At 37.5% G+C, this 17,433-nt stretch overlaps 1 protein-coding gene and 1 long non-coding RNA gene across 9 annotated transcripts in view; one reads left to right on the top strand and one right to left on the bottom strand.

Annotated features, from left to right (window-relative positions):
- The window catches only part of HMGCLL1 (3-hydroxymethyl-3-methylglutaryl-CoA lyase like 1), a 204,923-nt gene that overhangs the window by 46,568 nt on the left and 140,922 nt on the right, over positions 1-17,433 (top strand). For 6 of the 8 annotated variants that reach the window (XM_038554356.1, XM_038554354.1, XM_038554361.1 and 3 more), the window contains exons 2-3: positions 7,539-7,619; positions 7,845-7,952. The exons of 1 other annotated variant lie outside the window; for it this stretch is intronic. In XM_038554356.1, the coding sequence (XP_038410284.1) occupies positions 7,539-7,619; positions 7,845-7,952 (189 nt within the window). The remainder of the gene's footprint in view (positions 1-7,538; positions 7,620-7,844; positions 7,953-17,433) is intronic. One more of the 8 variants, XM_038554357.1, reaches the window with a different exon arrangement.
- LOC119874186 overlaps positions 15,465-17,433 on the bottom strand; it is a 160,379-nt gene continuing 158,410 nt past the window's right edge. Inside the window, exon 3 of the long non-coding RNA XR_005367872.1 lies at positions 15,465-15,625. This is a non-coding gene — a long non-coding RNA (uncharacterized LOC119874186). The remainder of the gene's footprint in view (positions 15,626-17,433) is intronic.

Below are 17,433 nucleotides of genomic sequence, written 5' to 3'. Positions count from 1 at the left end.
TGAAAGTGAACCATTAGAAATCTGATACCAAATGTGGGCATACATTCAGCCATATAACATGGCTTTTTGAAAGCCTTGTTCTGGATAATACAGCTTTTGTTTTTCACTAGTATCCTCCACTACTCCACATTCAACAGGATACACTGAGCTCAGTAACATAGAGCTTTTAATGCTATAAAAATAAATTCAGACTTTAGACCTGTTCAAAGACTATGTAGCTAACTTCTACACACTTAAAAAAAAAAAAAACCCTCAATTCCTTAGAACTATAAGTCTATAAGTCATTTATCAACTCTCATAAATTCACTGTAAAGAAAAAATTGCCATGGCTACACTGCCTCCCCTCCATCCCCCCCCCCCGAAGGTAGCATGCAGAGCCCTATGCCACTAAAGTATAAGCTTGTTATGGGCAGGGGTTTGTTTGTTTTATTGATTCATTTCTATATATCCAATAACTATAATAATATTGCTGATATATATTGAATAAATGGAGGGCCCACCTTTTCTAAATTTTAGATGTAAGCTTATTAATCCATTTAACGGACAATATTCAAGTGTTTAGTATGTGTCCATTCTGATGACTCTGAAGGGATCTTTGGTTTTGTTTTTGTTTTAAGTAGGCTCCACACCCAGCGTGGAGCCCAACATGGGCCTTGAACTCACAACTTTGAGATCAAGACCTGTACTGAGATCAAGAGTTGGATGCTTAACTGATGGAGCCACCCAGGTGCCCCTGATGACTTTGAAGGTTTATAATAAAAAATGCAAAATAGGCAAAGTGGTAATTTAAAGGCCTATTTTAAGATAAGTCTCTCTGGGATCATAGAAATGAAATTCATGAATTCTATTTGGGGAGGTCATAAGAGTCTTGAGTAGATGACTAATTGAATCTTAGATAATAAGAGTTTGTTGCTGAGTATTAATTGAGGTAATAAAGATGTTGAGCAGCAATTCTTTATGGATCTCTTGCATTTCTGTATGACTTATTAGCAAGGCATTGATTAATTTTCTTTGGAAATATCTTTTCAAGGTGTTTGTCTAGTAAGCAACTTGGGAAATAGAGCAAAGGGCAGGCATGCTAATTGCCCATTATGAAATACTCAGGTTCCCCAAGCACAGCTCCTGTCATACTCAGAGAACCAGTGTGAAGAAATGTTGTTGCTCTGACTACTGCTATTAATGTGAACAATAAAGCCTTTGTCTCTGATTCAAGAGCTGCATATCTTCTGCCAGCACCCATAATCTGTGGCAGGGTTGCTTATGAGCTAGAATGTAGGGTAAAATCTTAGTCCTTCACAGGTTGTGACAGATTGTTAATAAGAATGGTATAGAGAGGAAGGCACGACTTCCTGAAAGAGGAAGAATGAGAACTTTTCTGATGGATTAAAGGTATTTGAAGGAAGTCAGTGGAAATTGTTAACAGATATATTGACCAGATTTTATAGTCAATTGAGCAAAATATGGTCTGTTTTATTGTATGTTAATGATAAGAAATTGGGAAGATGGTGGCTGTCTGGTATAAAGGAAGCAGATTCAAGGGCTGAGTAGTGTCTTGGTTATGCTAACTTTCCTAGGGACAGGGGAGCCTCCTTGGCCATCTGGCAGTCAGTCTCAGGTCCACCTATTGTAACAACTAGCACTAAGATCAACACTATGTGGGCTGAAGGTTTTCTTCCCTCTTTCTGTCAACAGTTAGTAGGAGTATAGAAGGAATAAATTTGGCCAATGTTACAGAAAGAACCCAGGTAAATCATAAAAAACTTTAGTTCAGTTGGGAGTTGAGGGGTTGGGGTAAGTAATGCTTGTGATAGAGGAATAGCAGTAACCGGACCTTCTTACAGCTTAGCCTGTCCTGCTGTCTGTCTGCCAAAGTTAGATATAATTGGAGATGACAGCAAAAGGTCTCTAAGTCTGTGAATCCTGGCTGCTATACAGAAACTTTGGCCCTCTTGGGGAGATTTGGCTGGGATAGACAAACTCCTGTGAGGAGCCATAGATGAGTCAGTCATTGACTAGTATGGAGGATCAAACTGCCCCAGGTTGTGTTTATAGTGCCGAAAGGCAACATAGAGGAGAATGAGAAGGGAGCCAAAGAATTCTAAATGAATTTTATAGACAGCCTTGCCACTTTGTAAAACTCCCTTAGCCAATATCTTGTGACTGGATGAGGACTTAGAGATGTTATCTTGATGATGGATCATGTGCAAGTCCAGCCCATGTCAGCCAAAGGGAACAAATCCCATTATCCTGCTGGAAACCAATGCAGTTATATTTGCATTGGTTTCCCTGATGCTGGGTTCAGGGGTTCCCTAGGTTAAAATCAGCAGTGATAGTAATAATGATTTTTATGTGTAATGTAGGGCTTGTGTGTTTTCCAGATATTGCAAGTTCATCTGATTGAGCTGGTAAGGAGCTACTAAGCTACCCCAAATTGGGAGGAAATGTGCCTTATTGATATAGAACTGATCTCTCCTTCTGTGCCCCCAGATCATTCCCAACCTTCTTCTTCCATCTGCTTTAAGAAAAAAGATGGTTTTTAGTGCATAGTTTCCCATACATACTGAGAAACTTTGGGGAGAGGGAATACTCAAATGTTTATGGCTATCATATAAAGGCATCAAAGTCATCATCCTATTCAGTACCATGACAGTGGGGAGTCTTGTTTCAACTGATGGGGTTTGGGCAGTGTTCACAGTGGGAAAAGAGAACCCAAGTAACCTTTTGGGTCAATTCAGTGTACTGTTGTCGATTACACATCTGAACATATAGCAATAATTGATGAGTGATATGACTATAATTGTTGGTCCTATAAGTGCCAGAGGAGATCATCTCAAATAGGAAGAACTGCATGTCCCTATGATGGTGATTTTACAAATTGGAACTTTTAACACAGTCAGGCAGCCTCCACCTGGAGGTGCTGGTTAGGATTTTGGACCTCTCCCTGCCCTGGCATAGCTACCAGTTATCTTTTGAAAATCAGGTATTCTCTTGCTGTTGAATTTTAGTTGAAACTGGACACCTGAGCAGTGGAGGCCTTGAGAAACAGGCTTCTCTGGCCTGTTTCCATTTTGGGAGTTCAGCTTGGACCCTGACTAACAAGGTAGTACAATCTCAACAGGCCTCACTAATCAAATCAAAATGACATATTCAAGAAAGCAGTCAGCCTGTCCCCAGTGCAGTCTCAGCTTTGCACAAAAAAGGTAGCAGCTGCCCTCTGCTGCCCACCCCACTGCCTGAAGCAGAGTTACTAATTCAATGGTGCCCTCCTGTTCACAGTGCTTTTCCTGATGCCTTGGCCTGGCTGGCTGATGTTTTGGCTAGGCCAAAACCTGATGATGTCCACAGGGCTGCTGCAGTTGTAAAGTCTCTGTAGGAGCTGTACAGAACTAAAAATGGGTGTGGTCACTTTACCCACTCAGGAGCACTAAAGACTATTAATTTTTTTTTTTCTGACTTTGGGGTTATGGTCAGTGCCCTAGCTTACTTGTCTGCCATTTGAACATCTACAGATTGACAAATCAAAGACATATGTTTGTGTGCTCTGCCTGTGGGTGTTAGGGATTAGGGAGCTAGCACAAATCCTGATCCTCTAGCTACTGCTATTGGTGTTACAAGCCTTTTTTCTCTCACCCAGAAATCTTGTGCTTTCCACCAGCATCTTTGGCAGGCCTTGCTAGTTAGCTTACAACTGCCCCATTCTTCATAATTGGTAACTATAAGGATATACTTCTAATGTAAATGGTGTAGGAGAGTTGACACTTATTTTGTCTATATAAAGCATAAATTAACTGCTTCTTACTGGCTTGGGATTCTTATTTAAGCAGTGATTCAGAGATGGAGGCTCTTTCAATTTTTTTTTTTTTTTTTTTTTTTGTCTTTGTCAGCTTTCAAGTTTGCCATATTCCTCTGCATTAAGCTGGCCAAAGGGGAAGGAGCATGGAGGGATATGCATGGAATATTTCCATGGACCAATGCCTAAAAGTAGTACATATCATTCATCTTTATATTCCCTTGGTTGGAATTTGTTCAGAAATAATTCTTATGTAGGGGAGAAATGCAGTCCAGGCCTACGCCCATGAAGAAGAGAAATGGGTTTGGTGGAAAGTCTTTCCTAAGGACAGAAGGAATTTCCAAACCAACAGAAACTTCATGTGTACAGACATGAAGGTGTAGAAGACATGATTTTATCATGGCTAAATTCAGAGAATGCATGAAAGGAGAGTGTGGTAGAAGATGAGAGGCTTGTCATGAATCATTTCACTTTAAGCTGATAGATCTCTCTGAAGGTCTGTTGGATGCTGAAAGATTTTAATCCTGGAAAATCAAGATTAGCAAGACTTTTTAGGGAAGTTATAGCAACAGAAAGGCTGAGAAAAAAAATGACAATTTTAATGAAGCCAGTGAGAGAAGAGTTTCACTAATATAATCAACAGGTAATTATTGAGCACAGTCTAAGTATTACGCATTGTGCTTGGTGGTGGGTGTATGCCAAAGTCAAACCAGTAATAAATGGACCACGTAGATACAAATGGTAAGAGAGAAGGTAAAGAATAGCATGTTCTGGAGAAATACCTGCGGAAAGGCATGCGGTGGGGAAAGTTATGAGATAGGTTTTGAATCACTGACTTCTATGTACTTGAATAGCATTTAGGTGAAATTTCTTTGAAGGCATTGTTGATGTATTGCTGCAGCTCCTTAGAGAAATCAATAGAGATAGTAATCCCTAGAAAAAGACTGGAAATCACCAAGAGAGGGCTCTCACATCATATATATTCATGTATGTGTTGATTGATTTGGTTTGCTGTTAACAAGGGTAACTTGTTAACTCTTTGAGCTTACTGAACACACTTTAACTTTCTTTTTTTTTTTTTTTCACTTTAACTTTCTTATTTCTCAGATGCATGGCAGAGGGAATAGAGATACAAACCTAGAAAGACAAAAGAATAGTATTATATTCAAGAAGAAATCTAAAATAATATCATGTGAGCACATATATTGCTTTTGTTACAATAAGAAAGTCTGCATTGTGTGAATGGAGGTCTCAGTCCTTGGGTTCCCCATGAGAAGATTTGCTAGGGGATCTGTGCTGGATAGACCATCAGAAGGAAAGTAGTAAGCACAAAGCAGTTAATTAAAGCACAGTTACACTCCCAAGGTAGGAGAGTGGGCAGGTTCCCGGACTTGGAAGCGCCCCCAGGTTGTTCTTGGATTGGATATTATTGGGTCTCTCTGGTCTGAGAGGGACTGTGAAGTGCTGTGGGGTGGTCTCTAATGGGGGCTGCTTCCAATCAAATGGGGAACTCCTCCCACAGGTTGGGAGGGGGGATTTTTAATCCTTGGAGGTTTGTACTAGGAACCATCCTGCCAGATTTTTCCATCCTGCAGGGCTCTACCCACAATGCAAATACATTTTAATGAGTATAGAGGATACCCTGGGGCAGGGGTGGAAGAGGAGAGGGCATGTTCCACACCTGTGGCTCTTTGGTCTGTCAGCCTTACGGTCTGAGAAGCCACAAAGTCAGGATGTTGTGCTTCCAGGCATTTATTGTGCAGCTTCATTGTCACTCTCCCTGCCTCCAGTTCATGTCTCTCTCATTCCCCTTCAATGGTTGGGACTCTGCCTCCAGATGTTCTCTCCAGCACTCATATCTAGCTTCTGCCTAACACTTTGAGACGGCTGAATTTGGTTGCAGTTCACACTTTAGTTTTTCTAGTTTATTTCTACAACAATGTTGCAGAGGAGGGTTTTAAATTCTTGAATTGAATTCAGCATATTGTTATACCTTAAAAAAACACTGTGTTCTTTGTGTACTTAAAACACTGCTGTTGAATAAAGAAGTGCTCTTCCTCCATGAATGCTCCAAGCCAATTGCTGTTGCAAGTGTAGTTTCAAGAAGCAATCAGCGATAATGAAAAAACATGGTTTAAGATTGGCCAGTTGTGTCTTTGTTTCTGCAGTCCCAGGACTAGAGTTAATAGGAAAGAAGAGTGAACTTTCATTTACTCTACCTTCCCATGCCATCTCTATCATTTAGTGCCTGGTTGAAACCATGGCTTCTTGATTGCCATCCCAAACTGAGTTTAAAGCCAAGGAACCCCAGGCTGCTTCTTAATCCTGCACCCTTCCAGCTGCAGGGATTACAACCTACTCAGAAGATGTAGAGATGAGAAATATTTTCCTTTTTGGTTAATTTTTGCTTGTTGCCCAATTTCATGGTAGTGCTGAGGTTGGTGTGTAAACATTGTAGCAGGGATCATCCTGGTTCTTTTCTTGAGTTAGCACTGAATGCCAATAAAACCTCATATTGCCTATAGACCCTAAAAGGGCCAGGGAGCATTTTTCTGTGTCATAGAAACAGACTGTGTCCTGCATCCAAACCAGCCACTCCCCAGTATTAGTTGATGTTTGCTACAAGGAGAGAGTGAGACAATACATATTGGTTAGCCCACATTCATCATCCCCGTAGAAAGGCAAGATGAGAAAAGCTCTGAAGTACAGGTCCTGCTGATTTTGATTGAGATTATTCTAATTTTAACTGCAATACAATGTTTAGAAAGGCTGTTCTTATTTTTCCTGTTTTAAACTAATGTCTTTCTAAATATGACGTGTCCATAGTTCTTGGTTTAGAGCCAGAGTTTCCAGAGTCCAAACCTTCTGCTGTTCCAGATTTTAGCAAAAGATAGAGTATTAACACTGGCCTGACAGCTAGGTGTTCCCAGTGGAATATTGAGGGTTTCAGTCCCAATGGAGGGGCTGTGTCCTTCAGTAAGCTGTGTCTAGGTGCTGGTTGTGCTGTGTGACACAAAATAAATAGTATATCTTTTTCTCCGGTCTCAGCTGTTTGGACACAGGCCAGAAAACCAAAGTAACATTACTCAAGTTCAGGGTATAGAGTGTGGCATCTTTATCATGACTCTGCTCTGTAGAAGTCTGTTAATACAAACATGTAATTTTATTTTTATTTTTTAAGATTTATTTAGTTAGAGTGAGAGAGTGAAAGCAAGAAAGAGAGCAAGTGAGCATAAGCAAGAGAGGCAGAGGGAGAGAGATTGCCAAGCAGACTCTGTGGTGAGCATGGAGCCAAATGCAGGGCTTGATCTCAAGACCTGAGATCATGACCTGAGCCAAAATCAAGAGTAGGACACTAACTGACTGAGCCACCCAAGTGCCCCAAAAGATATAATTTTTAAATGAATTCTAACAATAGCAAATTTGCCATCACATGTACAGTTACTCAACAAGTTTGCACTTTAGGTCATACATGGTACCTTTCCCATAGTTATGGTTTTAAAATTAATCTTTTCAATTTTAATCATAATTAGATTAAATATCATTAAACTAGAAGAAAAAATGGCATCATGTTGCCAGTAATATAAACTTAGTATTTGAATTATAGCATTGTATTGATTTCTTACCATTTTAGCTTTCTGGGGTGAGAAATTTACTTAACAAAGTGTAAATGTTTGACTTTTTAAATAATCAAGTTTGATGTTCTAATAGCTAACCTGTTTTTCTTGCCTTGTATTTTCCATTTCAGGAAACATCTCAGTTATCTGGACTCCCTGAGTATGTTAAAATAGTAGAAGTTGGACCTAGGGATGGATTACAGAATGAAAAGGTAGTTTGATATTAGTTTTATATAGTTTATTTTGAATGGTAAATCAAAATATTTATTAATATCCTAAAGACTTATATGGGTTTCATGGTTTACATGATTGTTCTCAATTGGTATTAAATTCACGCATCTTAAATACGATTTGCTTTTGTTGAGAAGTAATTTTCTACTTATGTTCAATGGACTCTATATAAATTACTTATAAAATAATGTTTAATGCTTTCATAGGTTATAGTTCCTACAGATATAAAAATTGAATTTATCAATCAACTTTCCCAAACTGGCTTGTCTGTAATAGAAGTGACCAGCTTTGTGTCCTCCAAATGGGTACCACAGGTATGTAAATCCATAATTCCCTAACTGAATATTTAATTCAACTTTTCCAAGGTTTAGCGAATGCTCTGATATAAATTGTGATATTAACCTGATATAATTACTAGTTTACTATCTTTTTACAAAACATTAGCCCATGCATTGAGACATGATTAAAGAAAAATCCCTATCATGAAATATCTTCTATCTATTAAGTTTTAAAAAGTTTTTTGGAACTCTGTCCTAAGCCTGAGTATATGATTCGATATATTGAGTCAATAAGTCACTTAAATAGCAACTTAGGAGCCTCCCATCCATTTATTATTTTACTGACTTGATGAATAATCTGAATATCTTCAGGTGCTTTAGCTTTTTTTGTCTTAGAATGAAGTATTGATAAGTGGCCTGATGATTCCTTCCCCATGTAATCTCATATTAATCAGAAATGTAGATATGAAAAAAAAAAAAAAAAGAAATGTAGATATGTACTCTTTGCCATTTTGGGGGGGGTGAGCCAGGAGGAGCTAAAAGAGAGCTTTCTTTTTTTTTCTTAAAGGTTTTATTTATTTATTCATGAGAGACACACAGAGAGAGAGAGAGAGAGAGAGAGAGAGGCAGAGAGAGAAGCAGGCTCCATGCAGGGAGCTCAATGTGGGACTCAATCCTGAGACTCCGGGATCATGCCCTAGGCCAAAGATAGGCACCCAACTGCTGAGCCACCCAGGAGTCCCAAAGAGAGACAATCTTAAGCAGGCTTTACACTCAGCATGGGGCCTGACACAGTGCTTGATCTCATGACCCTGTGATCTAAAACCAAGAGTCAGATGCTTCACTGATTACTTTCTCATCTCATTCCCTTGGTTCTATTATTCTCTAAAATCCTCCTTCATTTACTTTCCCAATTGCTTTTTCTCTATCATTTCCCTACAAATTTAGGGTTCCCGTAAGATTCTGCCCTCAGTAATTTTCTCTGACTGTGCTCTCTTCTTTGTGTGTCTTTCCACCAGCACTAGTCACTTTAAAAGGATGAAAACTCTATATTTCTGGTCCTGCTTTTTCTGATAAGCTTCGGCTAGATGTGCCACCAGTACCTCAAACTCAGTTGAGTCAAAATCAAACTTCTTTCTGACCATCCTGCTTTATGTAAATAGCTCGTCAGTTCTCTATGGAGTCCTGGACCTCAGTACTCAAAGGTCTCTCTTTCATATCTAGTCAGTTACATAAAAATTATTTTTCCTTAGCATAGCCTATATTTCTCTCTTGGTAACATTAGTAATCCACGCTCTTATTAACCAATTATTGTGGTAGTCACTTAAGTGATATTTGTAAGCATTATTTCTCCTTTCCTTATATTCTAAAATCTTCTAAGTTCTTTATTTTTATTATTTTTAAAAAGATTTTATTTATTTATTTATTTATTTATTCATTCATTCATTCATTCATTCATTCATTCATTTATTTATTTAAGAGAGAGAAAGAGAAAGAGCCAGCCCAAGTGGAAGGAGGGGCAGAGGTAGAGGGGGAGAAGTACGATTTCCTGCTGAGCACAGTGCCCAATGCCAGTTTTGATCCCAGGACCTTGAAATCACAACCTGAGCCAAAGGCAGGTGCTTAACTGACTGAGCCACCCAGACACCCCTCTAAGTTCTTTAGACATTCCTTTCTCCCCATTAAAAAAAAAAGTCTGGAAAACTAGTCTGGTATTTCAGGTCCTCTATACCTTAGCCCTTTTCCTTTCCTGCCTTAACTCTATTTCTCTACTTCATTTTGCTAAATGGTCTGCCAAACCAAATTGCTTCTTCCCTAATTATAAGTCCTACCTCTGTATCTAAATAGTACCTTATCTAAACTTACTTATGTATATCTCAATTGCTACACTGCTCTGTCAAAATAAGATGATGCAAAAAGGCTTAAAATAATAAAGCCTTTTCAATTGCAAGACATTAGAAGCACCAGAAGCCACAATAGAATTAATAGTAATACATCACTTTTCACAGAGGCAGTTTTCAAATATCAACGTTACTTTTATTTTTTTCAAAAACAAAAATGTAACTTTTCTTCATCTCAGTTGTCACTGTTTATAATCATATATGTTTTGGTAAACATTTCTTAAATTACCTGCTTCCTTGACTATAAGAATGATGGAGGTAGCATCCGTGTCTGTCTTGTTCATCACTGTGCCCCTCACTTAGTGTCTAGTAAGTAGGTGCTTAATAAGTTATTGTGAAATGAATAATGAACCAATCAGCCTGAAACAATAATAATGCATACCTTCAGTTTTGGGGGATGGACAACTGACTCTTTTGTTCATATATTTGGTCCTATGTAATGAAGGCCACAAATCTTTTCCTTAGGAAGGCACAGATAGCCTTATGAGACCGGACATATTTCCTTGATATTACCATTTTATAAAATGGCTACCCATTGTTATTTTATTAGCCATCATTAATTTTAAGGGAATGTGAGACCCTTTTTATCATATTTAAGTCTTCATGAAATTGCTTCTATTTGATTTATTTAGTGCTCATTTCAAAAATTTGATTACTGTTGGAGAGAAACTGGAAAGGTAGGTATAACTTGAGGGTAACGGCAGGAAAAAGGAGAGGTCTTGGTCATTTTAATTGATGATTAATCAAAGTTGTATTTCAGATATTATATTTTACTAGATCCTCTTTAAGATATTTTTATTTTCCAATGTTTTTGTAAAGCTTCCTACAAAATATTCTTCTTTGCTAAAATGATGCCCCTTGTCACATTCTATTATACAACACTGGAAATTATTTGATAGATTATTCTTGAAACTAATCTAGGACATATTCAATGACATTTAGAAGGATGAGGCTGGAACCCTCCCTGGAGGGCCATACTTCCTGTTTCTAGTTAAGAGAAGAGATGGTTAAAGCAAAAGGGAAGGCAGTCCCTCTGTATGCAATAATAGGAAAATGCTTTCTGGTCTCACGTTAAGTAGATATGTAATGAGACAATAAAGTAAGATGATTTATTCTGGGCCTGGTATGGAGGTGAATTCAGGACTTAACCTATTGAGATTTAATGAACACTTCCTAGACTCAAAGTATTATTGAATAAATGATGGAATTCCCCACGTAGCTCCTGAGGACAGCTGTGGTGAGGTGGAAATACCTTTGGTACTATGTTTCTGTCTACATTCTGCCCTGAACTTGAGTAAGTGATTTAACCACCTTGAACCTTGGAAGTCCCAGCAGTGCTGCCTATAGCATGAGGATGTTTAGGGCAATAAGGCCCATGAACAGATCCCTGCATGTGAATGCCCAGAGTACAGAGCACCTGACCCCTGACTAGCACCCCATAGTGTTATTTGAGTGAATGCTTAACCAGCAGATAGGCTGACTGACTGACCCTGGACTCCATACAAGTAACTTCCTTCTTTATCATGGAAAGCCTTTTTCTTAAAGGCTTTTTCTTAAAATGTGTTTAAATATTGGATCAGGTAGGCCCAATCTGAATAATTGAAGATACTTATCCTTCAAATACTGAAGAATATGTTACATACTTTTACTTTTCATGTGGTTATATGCATTCCAAACAAACAAACAAACAAAAAAGTGTTTTAAATAAATCACAAATCTATAAAAAAAAAAAAAAAAGGCGGTGTGCCTGAATCAAAGATAGTATCAGATTGATTCTTCCAAAGTTGTACCAGTCACTTACTACATAACATATCAAGGGATTTTTCAAAGGACAATATTGAGAATATCCCATTTTTGCAATTTGAATTTCCATAGTTGTGTTTGTGTTGTAGATTTCACTGAGCTTGCCTGAGCAGAGCAGTTTTTATTGTTGTGGTTAGAGATTATCTCATCATGTAATTCTGCTTTCATTTTTTTTATGCTCATAAAATGTCACATCAGCAGAACTAATTCATAATGTTAATTTTTCTTTTGAAATTTTACATCATAATAACTCATTTTTGAATAAAATGTCATGACATCAGACTACTCTAATGTCTGAAATGTGACAGAACAAGTTTAGTGCAACAGCTTACATGTGATTGAAGTAATTTCTACTTGTTTTAAAGACTGTGAGTTTGGCTCTAAATCAGTCTTCTATTAATTCTTTGCGTTTTCTTCCATTTCTTTCCCTTAAACATAGGTCATGGGAATAGTCTTCTAGTTTATGTTTAGATTGCTGCTTGTTCACTTATTCTTTTTTTAGCATTTTAAAGCGTTTTTACAGTTGCCTCCCACTGTTTTGTTTGGCAGCAGCTTTCTAAAGCAGCTAGAAGAAAAGTTCCACAGTAGCAGGGTGCCATATAAAACAGGATCCCACTCCTATAATCTAAATGGCCAGAGATGATAAAATACCTGCCATTAATAAAAACATGTTCTTTACAACTTATCTGGAAAAAAGATTTCCTAAGAGTGACATATAATATACGAACATTTGAAATGAATCCAGATAGCCCCTCACTTTCTATGGAATGAACAATAACAGCAGAAAGAAAACATGTTTATAGAGATAGATAGACCTACTGCAATTTTGGAATGCGGCTCTTAGTACTAAGCTATTTATTTTTTTAAAGAAATTTTTAAAATTTTGTTTATTTTTTCATGAGGGGCAGAGACTTAGGCAGAGGGAGAAGCAGGCTCCTTATAGGGAGCCCGATGTGGGACTTGATCCCTGGACCCGGGATTATGCCCTGAGCCAAAGGCAGATGCTCAACAGCTGAACCTCCCAGGAGCTCCTAGTACTAAGCTATTTAAATCATTATAAATACAATAATTTCCAAAAGTGAAGTAGCATTTTACATTCATCGTATTTACCGATTTGGTTTTAAACATTTTCATTCACATGAGTGATTAAAGTGAACATCAATCATTTACTGAAAAATAAGACTACATTAACCTATACACAGCACTGTATGTCTATATAGGTCATATGCAAAGTCTCAGCAAATGCTTCCTTTTAAGTTAACTTTTAACTGTTGAAACCAGTGGGTACCAAGTCATGACACAGAAATAGATTTTCTATGTAATAGTAGAAAGAAGTATACAGAAAAGACTATAACACTCACAAATCAGTTGAACAATTAAAAATATTGCCGAAGTGCAATGTGAGCAGTAAGGAATGTATAAACTTTCCCCTGCCCTCCTTTTAGTGTGTAATAGAGGCCTTTTTTAGTAATGAAAACAGTTATTGGATTGAAGTTCCAAATTCAAATTTACATTGATGAGATGCAGGAGGCTGTAGCTTCTGAGTGTCCTCCTGCTTCTCTTTCTGGCTCTGTTCTTGTTAAAAGGATGAGTGTGTGTGGAGAAGAAGCAAGGAAGAGTGTAAGTTAGCAGAGATGTCCAGTATGTAAGTGAGAGTGTGTGTGTGCGTGCACACACACGCATATGTGCACATGCCCGTGTGTTCATGTGACAGAGAGAGAGGGAGAGAAAGAGGTTGAGAGAGCATATGCCCTCACACAGAGAACACCCAAATTATTTTGTTTATGAGGCAAGATAACTGACAGTAATTTCATTATCTGGGAAGTGATCCCGTGAAAGTCTCATTCATTATTTCCCAGATGAATTGGCTCCTCCCATCTCCCCAAAAAGGATGCAGGAGAAATTTACCAAGACCACAGTTCCTGTTTCATGACAACAGGAGTCCTTTTACCCCTGGCTAGTTGGGGAGGAACAGCTGAATGAGGATCAGAATTTAACCCTCTCTACAATGGAGTTTGCCTTAGTGTGCTCAATGCTCAATTCTCTGTTTAGGACACTCTTTTCTGCTACACACTAAGGTTGACTTTCAATTAATTGCTCTCCTACTCCATACCTTTAGGCCTTCCATATACCATTTCTAAAGCAGAGATGTGTCTGTGTTAATTATCATAGTCAGCACTAGGTACCAGACAATTGGGATCAATAGACTAGTCACTGGTGATGCCTCCATTTCCTTTTCATATCTCCTGAATTGGTAGTCCAGTTGTACACACTAGTGCTGCTTCCTTATAAAAAGGATTCTATCAAAGTTTTTGTTTTTGAGAGAGAAAGATAGTGTACACACACATGGGGGGAGGGCAGAGGGATAGACTCCTAAGCAGGCTCCTCCCTCAGCCCAAAGCTCCCCACAGAGCTCCATCCCACAACTCTGAAACCCCCAACCCCAGCTGAAATCAGGAGTTCCCACATCTAACCTACTGGGCCATTCAGATGTCCCCAGAGAAGTTGAAAGTTCCATTTTTTTTAAAAAAAGTAATAGTTTCTAACTCTACTAGACCGTTTTTTTTTTCCAACTTATTTGAGCATATTGAATTTCTTACATGTCAAATAATAATTGCTCAATATTTGTTCAATATATGACCTCAGAAAAGAGATAGACACAAAGTTCTTTAGTATATGAGCCCTGATAATTATTCAAAGTAAATGGGGATAAAATTATGAAAGCCATATCAACATAGATAAAATATGTTACCTCTTCATGAGAATAAAAAGCAAGCATATAATATTTTCTACCTCATTTTTTCCTCATCATATAATGAAATAAGCCACAGCCTCTTCAGATTGTTTCAGTATGTCCAGTGTTTTTCCATTGATTGTGTAACATGTGGCAAATATTCTATATGTATGTGCATATGTGTATTCACATATGTGAACCGGCAGTTGCCATATGCCCCTGAAAGCTAGTAAAATGAATGGTTCTTTTGATTATCTGCATAACAAATAATCCCCAAATTCAGTCTCCTGAAACAGTAATAACCATTGCTTTTGCTTATGGTTTCTATCAAGATTTTTGACATGGCTCAGTGGGGCACTTCTGGCTAGAGGTGGCTAGAGGTTTTCCAGAAACGGTGGTCAGAGCTGGAATAGCAGCCACTGTGAGGCTGGGGCAGGTGAGGACTGGTTGGATACCTCTTTTTCCATGTGTTCTTAGAACTTCCCTATGCGTTGTCTCTGTATAAGCTATTTTGGATTTCTTTATAGCATGGCACCTTAAGACATTTAAAATGGTGGCTTAGAGTTGCAAAGGTGAGTGCTCCAAGAGGCAGGCAAAAATGGTGTGCCTTTTATAACCAAGTCTTATAAATTTTATGGTATTATTTTTCCATAATATATTAGCTGAGGTAACTACAAAGCCATCCAGTTTCAAAGGGAAGAGATAGATGTCCCCTCTTGATTGAGGAGTGGTCTTCTAGAGGAGTATATGAGAGGGTAACTAACATTGGAGCTGTTTTTATAATCTGTGACTCTTGTATTTTTAAAAATGATACAATAATTTAGTTTCTTGTTATTTCTTACTAATAATTAAAGAAGAAATATAGGTCATAGAAAAGCAGATTCTGCATTCTAGAATTCCTAAATTCCAAAAAAGTAAATATTTTAGCACTGTTAGGACTGCTAACATTTACCTCACTCCTACCTACTCCCTTTATAAAATTGTTGCACTTCAAATGGGTTTCAGATTGGTATTTGAGTGGGAGAGGATTGTTGCCTAGACAAATAAGAGATGAAGGGGAGAAAGCTGCCTTCACAGCCCTCTCGACATCTTTTTCCTCCTCACCTCTGGTTAAGGCAGAAATGTTGTAGAAGCTGTTGAAACAGAGTCTTAGGCCTTTGTCTTCATAACCACTGCTACTCTGGAGTGAAGCCAGCTTTTCCCCATGTCTCATTTTCTAAACATGAACCCAAGTAAAAGAGGAGGCCTTGGGAGAAGAGAATCATGTCCTGCTGGAAGATGGGGACAGAAAAATACAAGAAAAAGCCAGAAAGCAAGAGGTAAAAGTTAGAGACTTGTAATTGGTCTCCATATCCCCAAATCCCTGCAATCCATCTGAAGATGGTGAGCACACACAGCTGCAGGAGCACACACACCTTCACTGTAGAATATATTATTTCTATATAACCAGAAGCTGTGCCTTCCATGTTTAGACCCGCTCAGTAGAATTGAACTTCTGGATTGACATGTTTTCAGATAGTCTCTTTTAACCTATCTGGCCTGTCCAATATGTATACATGGTTCAGTTCAATGTGTTATTTAGGTAATGTCTGCTTCCTTTTGAGAGAGTAAAGAGTGGAAAGTCCTTTTAAAAAAATGTAGCAAATAATGTATTCTAGAAATGGAAAGTAGCAATTAGATTTTTGTTGCTCTTTGTGAGCAGGAAACATCCTGCATCATTTTAAGTTACTGTATTAAAATATTTCTCTAGATTTGCATCAAAACTTTTCTCCTTTTAAATAAGAGTAATCACATGTATTCATAATACTATACAGTAGGCTCTCTCTGCAATATGGTGGTGAGTTTGATTTATATACTATACAAGCTTTGCTTCTAAAATAGTGGATATTACTTACTATAGCTTTACCAATAGTGATGATGTAAATTTTTTACATTTCTCTGATCAAGGGGGAGAGCTTTGCTTAATCAATCTCTATGTTTTTAAGCAGTGATTAACCTGAACTAAAATATTTTGAAGTAGTTTTTAAAATATTGTACAGTTAGATCATCAATACTGTTCTTACATGAGGCAAGCAAATTGTGTAAAGCACAGTCAAAATTTTCAAAGCATAAAGCAAATTTTTAAAACACTTGTCTCAGAAAAGAACATGGAAATATAAAAATGGGTGTTTCAGTTATAATAGGGACACTGCTGTTTTTTTTTTTTCTTGTTGAACTGGCTTAAGGTTATACTTTGCAATAAAATTGGAAAAAATATGAGTTGCTAACATTGTACATATTACTCAGCGTTCAACACCAACTTATTCTGTAGCTAAGATGTAGTTTCACTACTGTATCCAAAGCAAAAGCAAACCTTATAGTTAAGAGCAATAATGTCAGCAATTCTACTGCTTAGATTTCCTTATTTTTTCATGCTGAAGGTATAATTCAATGTTTTTGGACTTTTTTTCCTCGTGAGGCCAAAAACTGTTACTATACTCAAAGATTTATTAAGCTCAGCATGTACTGATTTTATGATTACTTAATTTGATCAACTGCATTTTGACTAACAAATTGGTTTTTTTTTGTTCTTATGTTTATAAAAGCAATCATAACCAAATGTTTAAATACTTTATCTCACCTTTATTCACTTATACTAAATTTATTGTATTTATCATATTTTCTCTAAGTTTTCCCATGAAAGAAACAGTTGTTCAAAGCCAATTTTTGTATCTGATTAAACCAATCTTAAAATCTGGTCTTGTGGAAGATCTATATGCATTGATCGTTGAAAGGTCTGGATATAATATAATTGTATAAAAGCTGAATAGAGGTACATTTTAGCAGAGGAAAGACTTGAGTCTGACTTTTTAATGCTCTTTTTTTGCATTACTCTGATTAGTTTGTTGATCAACATGTCAGTTTTGTTTTAGTGTAAACTCATTCCATTGGTATGTCTTCTGACTAAACCACTTAAATGCCATCTGCTATAAGAGAAGCAGAGTATGCCAAGGAACTAAATTTTTTTCAAAAATTGATGATCCCTGTACACTGAGCATGGAAAATGAAAATATTATACCAATCATTTTTAAATAGAATG

This window comes from Canis lupus, chromosome 12 (genome assembly GCF_011100685.1).
Source record: "Canis lupus familiaris isolate Mischka breed German Shepherd chromosome 12, alternate assembly UU_Cfam_GSD_1.0, whole genome shotgun sequence".
Classification (NCBI taxonomy): domain Eukaryota; kingdom Metazoa; phylum Chordata; class Mammalia; order Carnivora; family Canidae; genus Canis; species Canis lupus.
Note: the sequence above shows the minus strand (reverse complement) of the source record. Positions and strands in the feature narration are given on the sequence as shown.